The sequence below is a fragment of the Oratosquilla oratoria genome, chromosome 38 (assembly GCF_046742065.1).
Source record: "Oratosquilla oratoria isolate Oo_2021 chromosome 38, ASM4674206v1, whole genome shotgun sequence".
In the NCBI taxonomy this organism is placed as follows: Eukaryota; Metazoa; Arthropoda; class Malacostraca; order Stomatopoda; family Squillidae; genus Oratosquilla; species Oratosquilla oratoria.
Window position 1 is genome coordinate 39,129,741 of NC_134814.1, and position 25,000 is coordinate 39,154,740.

Genomic DNA, 25,000 nt, shown 5'->3' on the forward strand with positions numbered 1-25,000 from the left:
TTTCTCGATCTTGGTCTTTTCTTTATCTTTATGTAGTCAAATTATAGCGGTACCTTTCGCATAAATCTTTTCTAAAACTCTTACGATCTGTTTAGTATTGCTATTTGTTCTACCGAGTCAAAGGTTTTCTGATCTACAAAAGCTAAACAGACAGGTATATTGTATTCTGTCGTTTTCTTGGTTAGTTGGTTCATCGCCTGCAAATGGTCTAGGGTCGAATATCTGCTCCTAAATCCTGCCTGTTTTCTCGATTGGTTTCCATCTAAAACTTGACTTAGTCTATTTGTAAGGATCTTGGAGAATATTTTATATACATTTGATAGCAGGCTAATCGGTCGATAGTTACTAAGATTCTTCTGGCCACCTTTTTTATGAAGCAAAATCACTAAAGCATTGCACCACGATTCAGGAATGCTTTCTTGCCCTAAGCACTGGGTGTGCAACTGAGCTAACTTGATATGAACTTCTTTCCCTGTGTCTTTCAAGAGGTCTGTCGATATGCCATCTTCCCCAGTTGCTTTTCCTTGTTTCATATTTTTAAAGTATATTCTACTTCTTCCTTTGTAATCTCTGGTACATTACTAACGTCTACAGATGAATTTACTGACTCAACTACGGTCTTCGACGAGTAAAGCTCTTGGTAAAATTCTTCTACTCTTTTTACCATTCTGTCTCTGCATTTAATGATTCCTCCATTTCTATCAAACATATCATTTGCTGTCTTCCTAAAGCATATCTGAGCTCGGTCCCTTTAATACTTTTGCCTTTCCGAATAGTTTCCTCTATTTCATTCATGTTTCTCTTTCTTTTCTCTGATCTCTGCCTTTTGTTGATAAGCTTGTTTAATTCTACTCTTTCTATTTCGCCTCTCCTGCTTTTAATCTGCATGGTCCTTCTTGTTTTACTTAGGTCATTTTTAGCTTTGGAGTATTTGTTTTCTCTAATACTTTTTGTACTTCCTACTTTCTCTGCCGATTCCCTAATGATATTTACTAAATTCAAATTCATATCTTCCACGGTGTCCTCGTTAGTTTTAGAGCTTTGAATGTATTTTTAATTTCTAACTGAAATTTCTTATTATTATCCTTAACATTTGCAAGCGTATTTTCTTTCTTAAAACTAGTTTATTTCTCTCTGCTCTGAAACTTAATTTAGTTGTGCAACTTAGCATTTTATGGTCACTACCTATGTTGACTTTATGACCGTAACATTGCTCACGCTCTTGCTCTCATCTCCTAATATGAAGTCTACTTTGTTCTTTATTGTTCCATTTGGATTTCTCCAGGTCCATTCGACCTACAAGCTTTTGGAAGAAAGTGTTCATTATCCTCATGTTGTAGTTCTCTGGAAAATTTACTAACATCTCGCCTCTGTCATTTCTTTCACCTACTCCAAATTTCCCAATGCACGACTCATCTCCCATCTTCTTCCCCACTTTAGCATTAAAGTCGCCTATTACCAACGTGTACTTACTTTTTTCTTGATCCATTACTTGACTTAAATCATCATAGAAGGACTCGTCTGAACTCTGTAAAGTTGGTGCATAAACCTGAACTATTTTTAGAATGTACCTCTTACACAGCCTAATCACAATCCAAGCTACCCTGTCTGATAAACTACTGAACTTAACTACGCTACCAGCAACCTCTCGATTTATCAAGAATCCTGATCACATGAAGAATCGTCACCCTAGACATCGACAGGGTGACAATTCTTCATGTGGGCTATCCTAGGGTGACAATTCTTCATGTGGGCCATCCTAGCTTTTCGATTCTTCGTTTGTATAAGTTGATGACAATAATCATAACCTTCATTCAACCTAACGTAGCCTAACCTAACATAACCTAACCTCACGTAACCTATCCTAACCTAAACTAAACTAACTTAACCTAATCTTTATTCCACTGTTGATATTCGGCGTATGGGGTGACAGTTCTTTAGGTGGGATCTCATGGGGTGACGATTATTCATGTGGGGGTTCTGGGGTGACAATTCTTCATGTGCCCCGCTTTTTCTTCTGCTCTTCGGACTTCGCTCAGTCCTACTATGTCCCACTTGATGTTGTCTAGTTCTTCCATTAAACTCTCCAGCCTGTGGTCTTCTGAGAGAGTTCTTACGTTGTACGTATAGATCTTCATTTTCTTCATGCTGTTTAATGTCCAAGACTTGGATCTGCTTGGACAGTGCTTACTCACATTCGGTGGCACACTGCCTGTAAGCACACGAGGCAATGCGGTTGAACCTTTAGGAGACGATGATCCAATAGGAACACCCGGTTTTGTTTTGGTTGTGCTATTCATAGTTGCTATGAAGGGTTCTAACAACCTCACCTCCTTCCCAATTGGTTTCTGGTGAGATATTTCTTTGGTGTCACCTTATTCATTATATTTGGTGAAGCCCTATATATCTATAGGGTGCCCAATGGTCCACACTGTCATTATGATTCTACCCCATATATCTGAGGAATTTCACTGTTCGCCATCAGGGACGTGCCATCAGTGGGTCCTGCGACAGTGTGAGCTGCTCTTTGTCTGATCTTTCTTACAAAACCTGTTCGATATGGGTGACCCCGTAGAGATTTCCTCTCTATTGACATACTCTTTTGTTTTTTGTAATCATTAAGATTAATAATTATTAATTAAGATTCATTATTAAGATGAATTATTAAGATTATAATTAATTATCATAAAAAGATGTAATTAATCATTCATATTAATAATTATTAATTATTAATTAATCATTAATCATTAAGTAGCTTTTGTAATCATTAAGATTCTCAAGGCGTCAACTCTCGGATAGATATATGTATATATATGTGTATATATATATATATATATATATATATATATATATATATACATATATATATATATATATATATTATATATATATGTATGTATGTATATATCAGAGCTCGGGCCCTTCCTCCGTGCGTTCGTTGCTGCGTTCCGCTTTAGTTTTGCCGCATTTAGCACTCACAAACTATTAAATCTTAAGAGACTGTTTTTTACCGGAATAAGAGTCCGGTAGGCAACATACTATACCAAAGAGAAATTTCGTAGTCCACATCCAAAAGGTAGGCCAAATACTATGCCGGAACCTATATTGCTTTAATAGTTTCGGAGACCTAACCGCGACCAAACTAAAGCGGAAGGCACCCATTAACGCACCAAGGAACGCGCCTTGCTCTGATATATATATATATATATATATATATATATATATATATATATATATATATATATATATATATATATATATATATATATATATATATTTAGTATGTGATTGCAACCAACATCCCTGTATCCCAAGAATGTGTTTGATGGCACTCGGTGAGAGAAGATCTCTGATTGGTTCTCGATTTTTCCCACCCCAAGGTTCCACCACTCGCATCCGTCGGGAGGGGACAGGAGGTGGAGCCTAATTATTAGGTTATCTGAAATTAGGTACAGTGTTTATTATTAACTTAGGGATGGTGGTGCCACGTGTTTTATTGTTATACCTGCTCCTTTTCTCCATTTAATTTCGGACTGATGATAAATCCTCATCTAAATTAGATTGCATGTGGATATACAGGTGAAATAGCAAGATATTCTCTCGGCAAAGAGTTGAACAAGATAGGTAAGGGTGTATTGTTTTCTTAGTAAGGAGACACAGTTTTGTCTGAATGAAATGTCCGTGGTGCAACAAGGAAGCGAGGTGAAAGTGTGCCGTCCGCGTGGGACTACGAAAAATCGTGAATCTTGTCGCTTACAGAGGGTAGTGGGTGCACTACATTTCAGATCTTTGTTTAGCATGGTGCCTGTTGGCCTCAGGGACAAGTGAAGGTCTTGCTCGATCGAGACCCAGTTTTGGCGTAGGCTCGTCCCTCAGCTGAATAGGAATGTTAACGCCCTGTTCACATTTGTTGTTTCAACCGCTGCGGTTTGAACCACGGCTGTTCGATTACAATGTAAGTAAATGGAGGCGTTCACACACAACCGCGAAATTTTTCCTTGACCATGCGGTACCTCCACAGTTTCAACGCGGTTCTAACCGCACGTGTGAATAGGGCCTTGCTAAAAGATTTTCACTCTGGACAGTATCAGACATCAGAACATAACATCAAAATATAACATAAGAATGAAGGAGACTGCAAAAGACCATAAGACTTACACTAGGCAGTTCCATGTCCATTACCACCTATCACCCCTATCCATTACATAACTTTATAGATAGGGATGATAGGTGGAAATGGACATGGAACTGCATAGTGTAGACCTTAGGGTCTCTTGCAATCTCCTTCATTCCTATATTCTTATGTTTGGTGCTGTCCAGAGTGAAAAGCTAAAATGGTAGCTATATGTTAATGTAGTGTATAGATTAGTAACTGGGAATTCTTCACAAATGTTCTGCAAGTTCCTACCTTATGTAACAGCTATAAGGATTTTTGGTAACGCTTTAACACTTTCCGGTACTTTCGGAAATGCCCTGCAGCTAACGTCCGTCTGTCCTCCTGTCCACAGGTTCGGGGATTTTCGTGAGTCCGAAGGGTCTGCTGCAACGCACAGAGAGCGTCGGGCTGAGTTTGGTCGTGTGGGCGGCGTGTGGAGTTCTGTCGCTACTTGGTAAGATGTAGTTAATTTTCTTGTCTATTTACCTTTTTTTTTTTTTTTTTTTGTATCTAAAGGCCTTGGGGAACTTTTTTTTTTTTTTTTTAACTCTGAAAATGACAAAAGCCCAAGAGGATGTTGTCCTGAATCGAATTGGGTTAATCAAAATGGGCTTAACCCTCCTGGTCTAAGCCCCATCTCTCAGATAGCAAGACACCTGTGAAAGACGTTGGGTAAGATACTATGGATACAACGTGCTGAAAGACTTCAGTATCGACTTTGCTATTGCTTCAGCTGACAGAGGTCGTCTTTCGGTAGTCGGAACGTAATATGATAAGGATTTCGTAGTAAAATGACTAAAATGTATTCATTCACTGAATTAATTCTCGTCATTATCAAGGGGGGCTGAAAGACCTAATACTGGCATGGGAACTGATGAAAGAAATAACCTGGTATACATGAAAATTGCCGGAAACGAGTTTTGCGATCTTCTATCAAGCGGGTATGATTTAATTTCTTTCTCTTTCCAGGAAATCGCCATTTTATTTACAGTTTACTTTTTCGATTCTGGTTTTTGTTATATTTTCATTTTATATTTTCTTCCATTTAAAGATATTTTTTTCTTTGTATTACTATAAATTTGATATTCAGTTTATGGCATTGTCTTATGTAACCACATAGAGTACAATATGCGTTAATATTTTTTTTCACAGTGCAATTGTTTATTTTCAGATTTTGTATGATATTTTAACAGATGTAGTTCTAGTTTTTAGTTTTCATTTTCAGCAAAGAAACTATTTCTGTATTCAACTTACATTTTATGTCTCTCTGAGAAACACCTTGTTTTCCTTCATATATTTTTGGTGTATGTATGTATCGCTGTAAACATGTTGAATATTACACATTTAATAGGCTTTAGGATTTATCCTTCTGCAGCTTGAATCAAGAAGACAAGAATGTTATCTTTACATCAATTATGTATTTGTTCATTGACTCGGCTAATGACTGTATTTGTGACTAGGTGGATGAAACGATACATTGGGAGAAATATGTACTTACGGGTATACCCACGTGTATATGTAATCTATAAACTAGAAAAGAAGTAATGTTTTTATAAAAAGATGCTTAATTTGTGCATATACATATGTTCAAGATGTTTTTAAAACAAAGTTTGGTTTTGTGTTATATATTGTAAGCTGGATTCAGTCACCGACCCTGAGTGAAGGATGGAAGAAAGTCTTTTTGAATCGTACTCTTATGAATTGCTGTTGTTTAGTCTCTAGGAGAATACTACGTCAACACTAAATAGAACCATTGTGTATTCACTAACTACCATTAGTGTTCGGGTCGGGGACCTTCTTGTAAAATTGTGGCCTCTTCTTTGGATGGGGATGACAAGTGGTGATGGATACCGAGCTGCCTAGTGTAGGCCTTATGGTCTCTTGCAGTCTCCTTCATTCTTATGTTCTTAAGAGCCAATGACCCCCAGATTAACAACCATCGTCCTACGGGGCCACAGATTTTTCCAAATCCCAAACCAAAAGCTAAAACAAGTTAGTGAACGCTCAATGATTTTAGTCAGTGATGATGATCTCTCAAGGAGACAGGAGGATAGAGATCCTTAAATATGTAACACATAATAAAACGGGTTGGGGTCCCCAGGATTAGAGGGCTGGATTCCAGTAGCGCGAAAGTTTTCCTTCCAGTGAACTGGAACTCTTCCGGTGTCGGTGTGCGGTTCCAGAAGTCAAAGATTGGGATCGTAGGGTCTCGATGATAGACGCTCTCAGCCTAATTAAAAGAACTCTGAAGGTCATTTCACGTGCCCAACAATAAGACCCACAAAGATTACTGCTCTCCTCATTATATGCTTCTCAAATTTGGGTGAAGGTTCTTTCTGTCTAACCAAAAATTTCATGGAATTTTCACACTGAAGGAAGACTGAGTTTTTGCTTCTGGGGTGCTCTTGTACTTACAGTAGTCTCTTAGGGTTCTATGGAAATCTTTCTAATCATGTGTTCTTTCTTTACTTTCTATTTTCTCTTTCCTTCTTCTACCCAACCTTCTCCTCTTCCTTCTCCTCCTCCCCCTCTTCCTCTTTCTCCTCTTCTTCTTCCTCCTCCCCTCTCCTTTTCCATCCACCCCATTTCACCTTCAACCACCTTCGTTCCTAACACCTATTTTACCTTCTCCTACCCTTGGACGTGTATCCTGACACCTTTTAATTTTATATTTATTTTTTTTTTCTTTTTAACGTTTGGTTTTGTCCCTTTCCGCCACGCCTTCCTCTTTGGTTTAACTTTGTATTTTCGTTGTATTACTCCCCCTTACTTCCTTCCCCTCACCAATGTCACCGTGTATTCGGTTTGTCCATCACCCCTTCTTGCCTTTCCCATTACTTTTCCTGTACTGCTTGTATTATTCTATTTTTGCATCATCACTCTGCTGCCGTCATTCTTGTACCCTTACTGACCTTGATCGTATAAATGACTATTCCTGCCATGCACCGGGGGGTACAACATGACGCTCATGCCTCTGCATCTTGCATTCGTTCCGGACATGACATTGTTGCCCTCTTCTCCTACTGCTCGACACCATTTCCTACCCTTGCTTACACACACACACACACACACACACACACACACACACACACACACACACACACACACACACACACACACACACACACACACACACACACACACACACACACACACACACACACACACACACACACACACACACACACACACACACACACACACACACACACACACACACACACACCTCATTCATTAATATCCCTCTGACAATGGCATTCTGGCTTTCTTCCTCCCTATCTCCCTCACACATACTCTCTCCTCTACCTCCCTCCCTCCCTATCTCTCTCCCTCCCTTCCTCCTTGGGCACTGGCACTTACAACCCCCCACCCCCACCCCACCCCCCCACCCCACCACGTTACGACCTGCAGGCGCTCTCTGCTACGTGGAGCTGGGTTGCCTCATCCCGACATCGGGCGCTGAACACACCTACTTCCTGACTGCTTTCGGACACCTGCCGGCCTTCCTCTTCGCCTGGGTCACCATCATTCTCCTGAAGCCCGCCATGCTGGCCATCATCTGCCTCTCCTTCGCGAAGTACCTCGTCGAGGCCTTCGCCACTGACTGCGAGCCTCCGGCCACGGCAATCAACATTCTCGGTGCTCTGACCATCGGTAGGGTGATGGGCCGGGATGGGCCGGGTCGGGTCGGGTCGGGTCTGGCGGATTCCTCTTGAGGTGTGGCAGCCTCAGCTGGGATCTGCATTTGTGTGTGTGTGTGTGTGTGTGTGTGTGTGTGTGTGTGTGTGTGTGTGTGTGTGTGTGTGTGTGTGCGTGTGCGTGTGTTTGTGCGCGTACGTATGCGCGTGTGTTCATATACCAGTATGCGTGAATTAGTGTTTTTTTTTATTACACATGTAAAAAAAAGTGTTGAAGTGCTTCGTAGAAGTATAGAGCACTTAGATCTTCCCAATGATTTAGTGCCATGAACGGCTTTTTATAACTTTTGTTTATGTATATTTGTAGTTATTAGTGCTTCTGTAGACAGTGATATGTTTTAATAACGCATGAGTAATATCTAAGTGCCGTTAATTGTCGTTGGTTTTATGTTTGAATCTGTGTTAAAACGTTTGATATACCAAAGCAGCATGTTCTTACTTTTGAAAAGTTTTCATAAGCATAACATTCGTCTTTACACATATATTTACGTGAATATTTACTCGTATGTATGTTTATGTGCATACTATATGAATGTATGTGTATATATATAATATATATGTATGTGCATATGTATACGTATGTGTATGTATGAATAAATTACTACTTTTCTCGTGAATCGAACGAGGTATCTTAAGATAACTGGGCTACGACGAAAACCAGTGAACTGTGAACGAAGCTTAAAAGCATATAGTTGGAATTAGCCTCTTGACATCCCCCAAGCATACTCGTGCAACCAAGAATATCTTAGTGTTTCATCGACTCCATGACAGCCACCACCAAGTGACAAGTATACACTCGTATTCGAAAGAAAGACTGATTACATGAATAACCTTTTTGGGAACTAAACTAAGGACGGGGAGATTTCCAGGACGTTTACGAATGTATTGCCGGTGTCACACTATACGGCCAACGTATGGGCAAGTTCAATTAGCCTAATAAAATCACCTGGCGATAGCCAGAACTATAATGACCATCTACCTATGGTTAAAGTACTATCATAACCTACGGAGTCTAAATCCTCGTAAGGGAAACTGTCATAGCCAAGAACAAGCCGCAACGGCGGTGCCGGACAATGTGACACCGGCCTATAGTTGTCACTTGGTGGTGATTGTCTTGGCGTTGATGGAATAGAAAGCTATCATTGGCTCCGTGAGTGTGCCTTCGGTTGTCAAGAGGATTGTTCAAACTACAATATCTTAAGTATTGTTCACATAATTGGTCTTCGTCCTGGCATCTTATGGTCCCAGGTTCGACTGTCGAACAATGTTCTTTTTTTTTATGAAAACAAAGAACAATGCAGACGCTGAAAAACGTCGAATTATACTACGAGTACATGAAATCCCTGAGCTCACCTTCACTATGGAAGACAGCGTTGAAAGAGCTTTCTCCTTCCTCGACCTACTCGTAAAACAAACTAAAGATTCTTTTAACACAGAAGTATACACTAAGGCCACCAACCCTGGACACTGCCTTAATGGTTTTAGTGAGTGCCCTCAGAGATATAAGGACTCTACCATTGGTGCCCACATCCGAAGAATACTCACCCAGAGAAAACACCTGGAAACAAGTACATAATGATATTGAGCGCTCTACCCAAGTACTTATCAACAATGGCTTCAGTGAGGAAAACATTAACCGGCAGACCAAGAAGATAACGGACGGGTGATACAAAGATAATGACAACAATCATAACAAGAGAAAATTAACATCTACTTAAGTCCACATTTACAACATCTTACAAAGAAGAACGCATAATGAAACAAATTATCAAGAAAAGCATCACACTAGTCAACCCAGGGAAAACACCAAACATAATTAACTAAGTAAAAAATAAATAAATAAATAAAGAATAGCCCACACAGAGAGAAAAGAACATCAGAAGTCACATGTCATTTATACGTTTAAATGTACTAAACATGGCATAACCGTAACAAGAAATATGCTGAAAGAAGATACAGATATTTTGGATGTATGTGCAGACAATACACGTCTCCCAATTTTAGAGGCATTATATATCAAAGAGTTGAGCCCAAACCTAAACATACAAGCAGAGGAACTTAAGGCACTAATTCAAGCACTCAACAAACCGCCACAAATCCAAGTATGGGACAAAATACCATAAACCCAATTATGGGACAAAACGAAACAAAGCCAAGCACGAGACGTTTCTTCACAACCCAAAGCCGGAGGCTATCCCAAGCATATGACAACCCGCCACTGTCCTAGCTACTATTACCCAGTAACCTGTCCCAGTCATCCGGTAACCTCCCCCAGTGAAGAGCAAGTATGAATACAAACATATAAAATGTAATATCGTCACTCCTTTCTTCCCTAACCACAACGTAAGATTTTATACCCGAAATGTTGATCTAGCTATATTGACTACCTATAGTGAAGTCATGAACCTCCCTTCAAAGAATAACACCACCATAGTAAGACATGTAAAATACTCTCAAGAAAATAATAAGCGCACAAATAGCCATCACTTTCAATGAAATATACATAAGAGAAAATCTGCCCATATATATATATATATATATATATATATATATATATATATATATATATATATGTATGTGTGTGTGTGTATATGTATGTATATATATCTACTTAAGCTAATAAAAAACAATGGTAACTTGTGTTCAGTTATGCAAGAGTAACAACTGGGAAAGAGAAACTAAACGAAGCAGAACGCTTTCGTATATTACATCCAGTGCAAAAGGACTTTTGCACTGAGTATATCTACTTAAGTATATATAATCCACATCCTATGGACATGGTTTGAATACATTATGTTCTTCTTGATCTTGAGACTATGTTATCTATGACATGGCATGGTATTATACCCAGTAACAAGAAGTTAGAAAATTCTGATGTAAATGGATCTTTTTTTTTTTTTAGGGGGTGTGAGAGAGTGATTCTTCAAAAATCTTACGTTTGTGATGGTGATAGTAACTAGATAGCCATAGTGAAATAAAGTAGCAAATCTTAACGGTGTGCAGGTTTGTACCTTGGCTTAAGACATCGACGGCTAGCGCCATCATGGACGCGAGTCCCGGCTGGATAACACCACCAAAACCCGGTCGATCCGGAAAACACCAGATCTGTCGAAGTTGCCGCCGCTTGGGTGAAGAAGACGTACAAGGCCGCCTGTGGTGGTGGTAGCCGCACGTGTAAAGCATTTGAGGTCACCGTTGTTGCTCTCGTTCTTTCGTTTTGAGTCTCAGGGTCTCTATAGCTTCTGCAAAAGATCGGTAGATTTCGATCATTTTGAGGTTCGTTTTTCGTGTAGTTGTCAATAAAATGTCTTTTTATTTACATAACCGTCTCGTTCTTTCTTTATTTTTATTTTAGTTCAGAGTATCCGTATAGAAGTTGAGATGATTATTTGGAGTTAATTTTTTCTTTTACCTCACGTATAAGTAATAATTTTACATTCTGCTCTTGTCTTAGTAAAACTTCTGTCATATATACGCGACTCAAGCGAGTCGGTTTAAGTAGAAACGACTTAGGTTACACTCTTTTATTTTTCGAATCTCCAAAGGTCAAATCATTTTTGCGTCATGTATTAAGAAGCTGAATGACAAACTAAGAAGTTAAACTTGTACGAATATTAGACACATTGTTGAATAGCCCCTCGGGAAGCCTGGAATACTGGAAGCGAAGTCATTTTCCAGCTTTTCAAATTCACAACAATTGACGAAAATCTTGAACGCGTGACGGGGTCTTAATGTGTCGCAAGTCTTTTGAATCCAAACCATTCTTTCTGAGACGTGGCCATTTCCCAGTAATGATCGTGATAATCAACGAATGTTCATGTCCAAGGGATATTAGGAAACCGTATGTTTAAAAGAGTTAATTGATTGTGTTATTTTCTGGTAACTAGGAACCAGTAAGGAAAAGGAGGAAGAACAAAGGGAGGAGGAGGAAGATGGAGGAGGAACAAAAAGATGAGGTGTAGTAGTAGTACAAGGGGAGGAGGAGGAGGAGGAGGAGGAAGTTGTTCACTGGCTTCAAACCGAGGACACTTCAGACAGACTACCTAATAGCCTTTTTTAGTTGTCAAGGTAGGAGTAAACTAGATTTTTACACTGACTGATCATGCCCGCTTACCTACTTGTTTATTTTGGTGTGTACCTTTTGATTTATTTCATCTTACCATGTTTCGCATGCCATTTTATTCCCATGTGCCCTTTTGTTCTTTTTATTTATGTATGCTTTAATTTCCTTTTGTTGTTGGCTGTAATTCTATTTATATGTTTTCTTTTAGAAAGACTTAAAAAAGGAAGTCCTGTAATGGACTACTCACCAATTGATTATTTTTGCAGGCACCCCATCATGCATGTCGTATATATCATCCATATGTAGATAATCGTGATGCATCCCGTTTACCATTTGTTATGTTGCTTCTTTATTTTTGAAACCTTAATGCTATTGCTTTGACTAGATATGTATGTAGGCATAGCTTAAGTTTACCCTTGAACACTGCCTCAATCTCGGGCTCTCTCTGAGGACAGTCGAAATAAGAGAACTCTGCTTGTTAGTTCTCACAAAGTTGTGTAAGAGCAGGTGAGATGTCTGTAAGGCCCCTTTGTCCGCTTGGTATAACTTGGAAACGTACCTACCTGTGTTATAGGGGCCTTGTCCTATGCGGAGCTGGGGACCTTGGTAGCGGAATCAGGAGGTGAATACGCCTACTTCAATGAAGCCTTCCACAGGAGCAGGCCATCCAAGACGTGGTATGGCCCCGTGCCAGCCTTCCTTTTCTCCTGGGTCTCCATTCTACTTCTGAAACCCTCTGGGCTGGCCATCATCGCTCTCACCTGCGCAGAGTACTCCTCCCGCCTCTTCATCCTGGGCGGAAGCGACTGTCATATCCCTGGAGTGTCAGTCAAACTCCTGGCCTCTTGTGTCATTGGTAGGCGAAATGCGATAACAGTCTGGCTCAGACGCGGCCATACGGCGGCACGCGACGCGCGCGGGCACGGGAACGCAAGCACGTGAAAGTTTACTTTACTCGGGAATGCATGCAGCAGTCGTTTGGCTGTACACACACACACACACACACACACACACACACACACACACACACACACACACACACACACACACACACACACACACACACACACACACACACACACACACACACACACACACACACACACACACACACACACACACACACACACACACACACACACACACACACACACTCACTCACTTGTACATACATACGTTGAAAGCCTTTTTATATACATAACCTATGATACCAAAGCTTCCTTTTTCCGGTGGTTAGATAATGGCTTTACTGAAACATCTGACACAAGAATTGGGTTTTTTGACTTACGTTTGGAAGCCTAAGGGAATACGGTGAAACCAGGTGCTCTCATGCACTTGCTGAGTTGTATTCCCTGGAGAGGGCACTCGCTACACCATGGAGAGTAAAGCCTTGTCTTCACTTCATGTGTTTAGCTCCTCTTTGAGCTCACCATTGCCCTGAATAAAGTCTCCGGTCATTAATTAGAAGGGGATGCTACACCACTGTTTTGCGTTAATAAGCTGAAAGTGCTTTGGCCCTCAGCTGAACAAGATGATTTGATTCGAACTAAAACAAAGTATAGGACACTGGTTCACAATCCGTGTTCCATAGACCCCTTGTGGGCTACAGTGATCAACAGACCAAACCAGGATTTGACATTAGTTTGACAGTTCGATTTATTGTCGAAGTGGTCTTTCCAATAGGTTAAAAGACAGTAACTCATAAGATTGGGATACACGAGAAAACGGGGGTCTCACTCACCAAAGGAATTGAGACTTTTACCTACCTGTGTGTCAGGATTCAAGAAGTCACATACTCATAAAGTTTTTATACCCAAACATACGTTGGACACCTCAGGCGTAGCCTCCTTATCTGCGGTAGAAAAAAAAAAAAAAAAAAAGTACGCGTTCGCATGGCTGCATGCTCGTGAAGAGAATGAATGAATCATGGCACCTCCGGTGAGGACTGAGAAAGCCCACCCACTTACATGTCATCAATTACGTCATGTAGATGGCGTGACACACGTAATTAGGCGCAGTCTTATCGTACCCATACTCGCGAGAGAAAGAGAGAGGTCACGTAATCAAGTTCGATTCGGTTGGTTTGTTGGTTGGTTGCAGCATGTTGCAATTAAATTCTTCCTCTCAACAATGGTGCTTAGAACGAAGCCCATGAGGTCATGAAGAACGAATCGCGAGGGAGTGGGTAGAAGTCTTCCTAATGACCCCCTACCCCCCAAAAAATATATACATATATAAACAAATAAATAAATAAGATTCGTGTTATGATACATGTGCTATTGTCCGAGGATTACACCAAACATGTTGTGTGGTCTTGCACAAACTCCCTCTCTCACGCTTTTCTTTAACCTCACTTTTGCGCTGTAACGTCATCTTACATGCGTGAGTTCTGCACCGTGGAAGGAGAATCTGTGGGCAAGACGGACGCCGGGCGGCGACGACAGCAACTGCGTCTTTTCAAATGTTGAGCAGTTGTCGCTGGTCAGAACCGGACTGGAATCACAAGTCCGGGTCGATGGATCGACCGGTAGCCGGTTCAATCCTGTGTCCATTTTGGCACGGAACAGCTGAGTTGCAAGGCCGTTGGCTGAAGCGTTTGTTGCGAAATACTCAGAGTAACAACTGTATTCCGCGTTGTGGTATTGAAGCTGTTAATGATAGATCTGACCTAACCTAACCTGTGTTGGCGCAATTCATCTACGAAAAGAGGTTCTTCCTTGCATGTCAACTATGCGTGTTTATGTGTGTTGCATCAGGACATTAGGTCATGTGTGATATGTTGAACATGGCATGTTGCACGACGCACGATGGCAGATTAAGTTATGCGTGTCTGCAGGAAATAGAGAGGAGAGAAGAGTGAGTGAGGTGTGACTGTGTGAAGGAATGGAGTTTGGTGTACCATGAGAATAAAAAGGAAAGGAAAAGAGGAGGAGGAGGAGGAGGGAAAATATCTTAAAGGCCCCAAACGCACGAAAGAATGTCCAGCATGGATAAGTTGAAGCAACAAAGAAATTGTCCAAGTACTTTTTGTTGTTGATCAATAATTGCTTTAGATTTTTTAAGGCATTTCCCTATACCTTAATTGACTTTAGCACAGCTAATACAAAGTAAAAGTAAAAATAGAAAAGAAACTGTTGTGTCCAAAAGTTAGTTTAAAGGGAGGACGACAATGATTGTACCTACTATTGCTTTCACTTCCAAGTACTACAACGACTGTTACCTTTTGCCAAGTATATATCTCTACATCGTACATTTAGTATGCAAATAAGCTTACGAGGTAGTAAGAGATTGGCTTACATAGTAAATTTACGACACCAAAGAAATATATATGTTTCCTACAGTCATTGGTGCCTTGTTTACAAATGGAGGAAGCTGCATACGAGTATCTTGTGGTCATAAGACTTGGCAAGCTATTTCTCATTATCTGCTTCAATATCGAGTAAATGCATATGCTGGAGAACACCAGCGCTTCTATCCTTATGGACAATCTCGCGCCGTAGCCTGAGGTCTTGATACATTTTTTGCAAGTGTACAGTTGGTTGCAAAAGTTTTGAACTATTTCATTAATGTAAATATCAATTTTGTCATTGAGTATTTACAAATTATTTTTTAAAAGGAAGACTGTTTTTATCTGAAAGATAATTAAGGTTTGGAGAAATGTACCTAATACTCTGTAGCAGCAAAAAAAAGATAAGTATAGAATAAATGTCATAGGTTCAAGACTTTTTACACCACTGTAGTGTGATGCGGACTGCGAGAAAACGATGTCAAATGTGACGAAAGATATCGAGATCCCTTGAGGTTCTCGTGGTGACTGTTCGTGATAAAGATGTGCTGTAAGCTGCATTAGTGATGCGCGTTTCTTGCTTGTGATGATGGATGGTGATTGTGATGATACTGCAAATATAAATGCAATGATAAAAGTGAGATATTTGATTTATATATGAACACAACTACCGTGCGCATTTCTAATAAAAGTTTTTAATCTCTTCTTCCTCGCCCATGTCAATCCCGTCCACCTCACCTAAATATGTGTTACCTCACATTCACACTCAATGCCTACACCCTCCCACGCGCGCGCGCGCACACACACACACACACACACACACACACACACACACACACACACACACACACACACACACTCCTTACCTACCTACCCTCCACCCTATGCTCCCCATCATTCCTGATCCTTGTTCTGTCTCCCAATTCCTTCTGACCCATTCCTACCCTCTCCCCTGCCCTCGGCACCTTTTCGAAAAACAGTGTTGATTACGTTTATCAACTCCTACTCCGTGAACCTCGCCACGAAGGTGCAGAACATCTTCACGGCAGCTAAGTTGGTCGCGATCGTCATCATCGTGGTGGGCGGGATGATCAAGCTGGCCCAAGGCAACACACAATACCTGGAGAAAGGCTTCGAAGGCTCGACCACGTCTGCAGGCAATATTGCCACCGCATTCTACAGCGGTCTCTGGGCCTACGACGGCTGGTGAGTAGTTTCTGTTCAACACAAAAAAATAATAATAATACATACATACATATACCAAAGGTTTTTTCCCCCTTATAAGGGAGGTAGCCAAAAAACAAAGGCATAAAAAACACTCCCACCCATTCCATCCCTATCACACTCCACTCCCCTCCACCCTCTTCACTCCCTCTTATCTTCCATTCTAATCAATTTGTTTTAATATATAAAATAATAATAATGATAATAATGATAATAATAATAATAATGATAGATAAATGAATAAATAAATGAAAATTAAATCAAACTAAATTAAATTAGATAAAAGATATATACATAATTAGAAATGAATAATGATAAAAAATAAAGGAATAACCAAGTAAATCGGTAAACAGGTAGATAAATAAATAAACAAGTAGATAAATGAGTAGATAAAACCGAGCAAGAAGATTCTGTAAATAATCCTTTCATTTCTGTTGGTACACTCGTACGTAAAAGACTCTAGTATTGTTGGCAAACAGTTTCAAGAACGCTGTCGGAATGATGATTCTAAAATAATATACACAAGACATTATCAATAAACTTGGTATAATGTTGATGCCGGCCGCAGGAGGGCCGTGGGTTTACGATCAGAGGAAATGATTTTGATGCAAAATACTGAGCGAATGAATGGGTCAGTGATTTAATGAGTAGCTCAGACACCCTCCATACGCGTCTCCTGTCCTACTCCACCTTCTTCTTCCACTGATCTCCTTGTGAACAAAAACTTTGTATTCTTGTCGTCCTATTGATTATGTACTGACACCAACATTCTTTTCTTCGCAGGAACAATCTCAATTACGTGACGGAAGAGCTGAAGAATCCATACAAGTGAGTATTAGCGTCCGTACTTTAGTGTCTACATCCCGGCGTTGTCAAGGGTTGGGTAGTACAATAGGGAGGGATGACGCTTTGCGTGTACCAACTCGGCTCGAGCTTGCACCTGTTGCAAAATAAGATTAATATTTTCTTAACAAAAAAACAAGGCTTCTATCCTTGTGGATGTCATTGCACTGAAGAGATGGAGTCAGAGATGGCATAGAAGAGATTTAAGGATAGTAGCAGTACAGAGGGATAGTAGAATTCAAAAATTAATTGGGGGCTAGTCTTCACTCAAAAGAGAAAGTTGAGTGACTGATACGTAGGGGTGGGACTAAAGTCCTTAAAAAAATTACTGGATAAAACTTGTGCAGTCAATATCATGTACTGGGTTGCTGCATTATAGTATTTGACACCTTCCCCCATGCTTACTTCCTCAATACCATGAGATGAGATGCAATTGAGGGAGCCGAAACCAAAGAAGTTCATATCCGTGATGGAAATTACCTCTTGGAGCAAATGACGGGTAACTCCATGTGGTGGCCCTGCTACATCTACGGCAAATGCATATATATATACTCGTATGTATATACATACATATATATATATATATATATATATATATGTGTATATATACTCATATATATACATATATATATATACTCATATATATATATATATTTCTAAATAGAAATGTAGTAGCACATTTGTAGATAACACACAGGAACCCACAGTCGACATGAGGAAATAGAAAGGAAAAAACCATATATGTATAGAAGACTTGTGGAGTGAGGGTTTTGGGTACAGTGGCAGAAAGTGCAAGGGAAGTGGTGACAGGTACGAGTTTATTCTTTCTCCGACTGTGGGTTCCTGTGTGATATATATATATATACACATATATATATGTATATATATACTCATATATATATATATATATACATATATATATGTATATATACTCATATATATATATGTATATATACTCATATATATATATGTATATATACTCATATATATATATATATATACACGAGTATATATATATATATATATATATATATATATATATATACTGTATATATACAGTATATATATATATATAATAGTGTGTGTGTGTGTGTGTGTGTGTGTGTGTGTGTGTGTGTGTGTGTGTGTGTGTGTGTGTGTGTGTGTGTGTACATATATGTATATGCACATATATATATATATATATATATATTTATATATATATATATATATATATATATATATAGGTATATATATATATATACATGGATGTATGTATATATAGGTATATATATGTATATGTATATATATGTGTATATATATATACACGAGTAATATATATATATATATATATATATATATATATATATATATATATATATATATATATATATATATATATATATATATCTTTACGTGATATTCCAATGATCTAGGATCTGTCGGTCGACCGCCGTGGTCCCCGACCTTGTTTGACCTTCCTCGATGTGGCCCAGGTCCCGGTCGATACCGAAGCGTGTCGGAGGACGGGCAGCCGCCAAGGTGGTCGGGTCAGATTGTCCGTAACATGACTTAAATAAATAGTGAAGTGGTTCTCGATTCTTTCAGTGTCATTTCTCCTAATTTCAAGTAGCTGTGGATCTAATGCCCGGGGTCCCTCTCTCGTTGAAAAAATAAAATAAAAATAGATATATGAATAAGTAAAAAATGAAAATATTGCCCCAAATAACATACGCAGTAAACAAAGTCAATTAAAAATTCCTCTCTATATTTAATAGCTAGAACACAAAATCAATTTGCCTTATAATGCAAATAAAAAGATGGGTGAAGCTGGTTCTTGCTCATAAATGTCTCAGGATAAATTTCCCCCTATAATCCTGGAATTTCCCTAGATAGGGAGAAGTTTTCCCTTGATTTTAGAAATACGGATATAGTGTATATACAATGTCAGAGCACGACGTGGAGACGGCGTTGTCTGTGTCAGATGTATAGGATTTGTTCTATCTCGCTACGTGTCGTATAGTGTTTCGAAGTCCCCTGGGAAAGTCACAGGTGTTAAGATGTCTGCTAGTGTTAGGCCGCGTGGTTTTGTCGTGCAGTGGCTTGGCATTACGTATGTCAGATGGTATGTAGACATTGTGTGGTATGGAAACAAATTCTACGCCGGTCATCGGTAGGGGTGTTTGTATAGTGTGGTGGTGGTATGTTGTCCGGTAGTATATTCAGTTAGCAATGCTGAGGCAATAGATGATGTAATGTTGTTTGGCAGAGGGATGTGGTAACTTTAACAAAACTAAATAAAATAAATTGCCGTCAGCGACGGGGATGATGGCTGTAAACAAACTAAAACTTGCATTTAGCTCGGTCGGTGAAAACGATTAAGACTCCACCCCCTTTTGATGACGTAGAATTAAAGGCCAGACATGGTTAGCCACCGTGGCTTCTGTAACCAATCGCAGCGATTCTCTGGATTGCGTCACCAGGGGTGGGCGGAGTCACGACAGACTGAGTAATTTGATCTTGGTATCATGTCGGCAGTGACTTTGGTTTTGACAGTGATGAGGCGAGGGTATTCGTGGGTGTCGCTGATGGGATGATTTGACTTCTGGGGATCTCTAGATCGACTTCTCGGGGTGTGTTGATTGTTGCACACTTCACACATACACTCGCTCGCTCGCGCGAAGAAGTCGTAAACATGAACTTATTGGATCCAAGAAAGCCGTTGTGACCTCACTTTGTTTACCGGGTACAAATAGTGGCTCACCGAAAATTAAATAAAGAGAGACGAAAAGGTCTCTCGGGCAATGGTTACGAAAAGAACACGCGAGAGGATTAAAAGGAAAGAACGAAGAGAGGGAGGGAGGGAGGGAGGGGGCGAGGTTGGCAGAGTGAGCCGGGGGTCGGCGGTTGGAGGAGCGGATGGACGGTGGCGATCTCCAAGTGTTTCAGGTCTTGCCTGTAGGTGTGTTGAGTGCTTCTCTCTCTCTCTCTCTCTCTCTCTCTCTCTCTCTCTCTCTTCTCTTCTCTTCTCTCCTCTTCTCTTCTCTTCTCTCCTCTCCTCTCCTCTTCTCTTCTCTTCTCTTCTCTTCTCTTCTCTCCTCTCCTCTCCTCTTGCTGACACTTGTTGATAGACCGTCAGATCTTGGTTGGAAGTCGCCTCTGTGTGAGTGCATCCCTTCAAAAGAGGAAAAAGAAGATCTTGGTGTCTGCGGCCAAGGGCGGCTAGATAGTGTCCATCGCCTCTGTGCCATTGGCCAGCTAGCCAAGCGGTTGCTCTTGGCCAGCAAGGCAGCCGTCTTCGGCTAACTCCCCAGCTGCCCTTGGCTTAGTTAGCTGTATTGTGTAGACACTGGCTATCGAGTGACGTCATCTACTGTACGCCCATCACCTATTACCCACCCTCCACCCCCCACCACCCGCCCTTCTCTCTCACATATTGTGCGGAAGGTTAGTGAGGCTGCTGCTTTTCTGTGGACAGCTGCTCACGCACACACACACACACACACACACACACACACACACACACACACACACACACACTCTCTCACTCATTCACACTCGGTGGTGCGGTTGGTAGAGTCCCCGACTGTCACCATGGCGGTCCGGGTTCGAATCCTGCCCAGGGCTGAAATAATTTTAGTATCGCTGCGCTTCGAGTCGTTACTCCGACTCTCGTGGGCGGGGAGTTGGGTGTGTGTGTGCGTGTAGGGTCACAGCATTACCCATAGGTCGGTCATACGAGGTCTGAGCTCTCTTCCGAAAGATTAATAGCTGTCGATCACGAGTCCAACACGTGATCCAAGACCATGGTGAATCACACACACACACACACACACACACACACACACACACACACACACACACACACACACACACACACACACACACACACACCTACCTTCGGCAAGAAAGAATTAATCGTGGTGACATCGTGGCAAAAAGGATGACACTAGAACAAAGCAAACAAACAAGTAGAAAGAAACTTAATGATCTGTAGCGAAGCTGAGAAAATAGAAGGAGGAGGATGAAGATGAACGAGACTAAGAAAGAAAGGAAAAGGAGAAGGAGAAAGAAGAAAGGAACGGAATATCTTGACGGAATTGCGTTCCTAAACTTATTATGCTAATGTTGTCCCTTGCCCCTATTGGGTAACTCGTGGCCACATCTGTCGACGTCACCAACACTAGCCAGCCAGCCAGCCAGCCAGCAGCCAGCTAGCTCCCGAGACGGCCAGAAATATAAAAAAAAGTCAGCAACGTAACACACCTTCCTGTTCATCTGGCAGATGGACGAGTGCGTGAGGTGGAGGCTAGAGCCATGGTTGGTTGGTTGGTTGGTCGGTCAGTTGGTTGGTTTGGTCCTTGCGTCCGCGTGTGGATATCTGCGGAAGAGGGTAATTAAGTTTACTTTCAGGGATGAGAGGAATAAGGCAAAGGAAATGGATCTCACTCACACCAAGAAGAATGTAAAATAGATCACGAGCATGCCAGAGGACAGCTCCCCGGGCTCTCAGGGAAAGGCGGGACAATTAGTGCCAAACTCAGAGCCAGTGAGATGAAGGAGGGACTCTCTTTCCCGCGAAGTATGGGGCAGGAGATTGGTCGAACGGGCACATGAAACAAGAAAGAATGTGGAGAATGTAAGATTCAAGATGGAATAACGTAGTAATGACTATCCAAGCGTAAAACCTCACCAGGTGAATGCGCTAATTCTTGCTTCGTGTGCCAATACACGCATACACACATACGCGCGCGCACACACACACATGCACACACACACACGCGCGCACACACACACACACACACACACTATATATATAATATATATATATATATATATATATATATATAATATGATATATATATATATATATATCCTTTGTATAACTTTGTATCAGACACCAGTATTCAGGAAGCAGAAAAATACAACTGTCGCTTTTACTTACACGAAAACAAATATTAAAGCAAATACCATAGTCATGGTCTCCTGAATGGCCCTCATCTATCTATATGAAGGACCTGCAAAGTGGTCGACAGAGGGAAGAGAAAAAATGTTTCTTGGGGAGAAAGTATTTCGTAAAAATAGCTCAAACACAGAGTGTTTGACTATTAAGTTTGAGGTAGAAAAGCGAGTGTGTGAAGGTCATTGATTTCGGGAAACTGAGGTCAAAGAAGGTCATAGGGTATAAGACGTATCCATATTGAGGAGGAGAAAATGAAAAGACAATGGGTGAAAGAAGAAGAAATATAGAAGGAGGAGGAGGAGGAGGAACGAAGAAAGACCGCAGCGGGAAGACCTCCTCCATCCGCGCATGAGCTCAGACGAGAATGCTGGGGGCAATTTCGTCAACCCACCAGGGTTTTGTGGTTGTCAAGAGGAAGATGGAGGAGGTGGGCATTAGCTAATCGAGGAATATACGCTCAGGAAAATAAAATAATAAATAGATAAGTAAGAGGGTGACTGTACCGTAAATACGATGGTTATTCTAAGCTGAACAGAATCATCTGAGATAACCATAATCTGTATGTATATATATATATATATATATATATATATATATATATATAAATATAATTATCAACCAAAATACACTGTAATTCTAAGACATTAACATCAAGAGACTCGTGGAGGCCAACATGCAAAAATTGAAACGTAGTACAGCCAAGGACTCGAACCTGCGCTAGCACGTGACAAATAATAGTGACTTAACCATGTTTCAGTTTCTGCATGTTGGTCTCCCCGAGTCTCTCGATGTTGATGGCTTAGAATTATAGTGAATTGTGGTATATCTGTTCACTGGGACCCATTCAGTGTTGTACAAATATATATAATATATATATATATATATATATATATATATATATATATATATATATATACATTTTTATCAACCACAATGCACTTTAGTTCTAAGCCATCAGGCGCATGCAGAAATTGAAATGTGGTACGCCCGATGTCCTCGGGCGTAGTACATTTCAATTTCTGCATGCGCCTATATGGCTTAGAATTAAAGTGTATTGTGGTTGATAAAAATGTATCTCTAATCACTGGGATCCATTCAGTGTTGTACACACACACACACACACACACACACACACACACACACACACATATATATATATATATATATATATATATATATGTATATGTATATATATGTATATATATATGTGTGTGTGTGTGTGTGTGTGTGTGTGTGTGTGTGTGTGTGTGTGTGTGTGTGTGTGTGTGTGTGTGTGTGTGTGTGTGTGTGTATGTGTGTAAGTACATCTATATGTATACGTATATTCATATATGTTTATGTATAAAGCATTCAATCACTGGTATATGTGTGTGCATGTATAAGTATATCAAACTAAACAAGGACATGCCTGACCAATGAGATATGTGAGAAAAATCATATAAAGAGCTCACGAGTGGTTGAACAAGTCGGGAGTATGTGAGAGGTGGAGAGTGGGAGTGTGTACAAGTATCGTTGTAACTGGGATCAGTGTATATTCTTAGCCCGAGACTTGCCCAGGGAATGGGCATAGCTAGCTCAGGTGCAGCACCGAGGTCTTTCTCCACCGAGTAGTTCCTCAACCGGTCCTCACAAGATCAATCTCGTGTGGAGAAGTGAGAAGGAAGGAGAGAAAATTGAGCTACTGCAGTCTAAACTTCAATTTTTTACAGTCGTTCACAGTCGACCTGCAGGTGAGCATGGATGTACCCAAGCACGTACACATACACAAGCATACACGTATATATACTGTATATCCACGCACACACGTACACACGGACGCACACGCATACACACACACACATTACAAAGGATTACAAAAGAGGAGCATGCCAACAGGAGACCTTTTGGTCCATAACTAGGTCGGATGCGAAAAAAAAATCATAATAATAATAAATAAATAAATAATGAAAATTATAATAAAATAAATGATAATGAATAAAATATGTGAATAAATGCATAGGCATAGTTGAATAATAAACAAGCAGGTAAATAGTAAATAATAATAAATTGACACATAAATAATAATAAATGAAAATCAAGCAAATAATAATAAACAAACAGACAAATAATATCAAACAAATAAAAAATAAAACAAATGGCAGGCATTACAGCATCTTGCTTAGGTGTTTATGTAAACGAATCTTAAAGCTTCGAACTGAACTACATTGCACTGCCTCTGCAGGAAGTTTATTCCATTCACTAACTACACGGTTGACGAAGTTGTTTCTACCCACCTCCAAATTAAACTTATTTCCTGACAGTTTGAGATCATATCTTGTCGGATTCTCATTCTATGTGAAAAATTGGTCACTTTTGATGTCACACACACACACACACACACACACACACACACACACACACACACACACACACACACACACACACACACACACACACACACACTAAGACAGACAAGATTTCAAAGGAGATAAACATTTTGGCAGACAACCAAGCCCGAAGGTTATGTCTCGGATCTGTTTTTTCCTCGAAGATCGATTGATGTGGCACATGAGATGGTTAGATGGACTGTGTATATCTATATCTGAAGAAAACCTTTGACAAGGTACTTCATAAACGACTAATATAAACATTGGAGCATATATTAGGACTTCAGGGAAGCCTCCTGGAATGGATAATATTTCTTCATGAAATTCCAATACATAGTATCAAGATGTCAAGATGGAGGGAAGACAGTAGAGGAGTCCCTCAGGGATCGGCACTGGCATCTGCAATGCTCCTGATTAAGATA

General features: G+C 40.3%; 1 protein-coding gene across 10 annotated transcripts in view; it reads left to right on the forward strand.

Annotated features, from left to right (window-relative positions):
- Positions 1 to 25,000, forward strand: part of sbm (L-type amino acid transporter sobremesa) — a 277,773-nt gene that overhangs the window by 233,284 nt on the left and 19,489 nt on the right. For 6 of the 10 annotated variants that reach the window (XM_076176207.1, XM_076176208.1, XM_076176209.1 and 3 more), the window contains 5 exons: positions 4,509 to 4,610; positions 7,568 to 7,810; positions 12,492 to 12,773; positions 16,184 to 16,409; positions 17,211 to 17,255. In XM_076176207.1, the coding sequence (XP_076032322.1) occupies positions 4,509 to 4,610; positions 7,568 to 7,810; positions 12,492 to 12,773; positions 16,184 to 16,409; positions 17,211 to 17,255 (898 nt within the window). The remainder of the gene's footprint in view (positions 1 to 4,508; positions 4,611 to 7,567; positions 7,811 to 12,491; positions 12,774 to 16,183; positions 16,410 to 17,210; positions 17,256 to 25,000) is intronic. The other 4 variants (XM_076176214.1, XM_076176215.1, XM_076176211.1 and 1 more) reach the window with 2 other exon arrangements.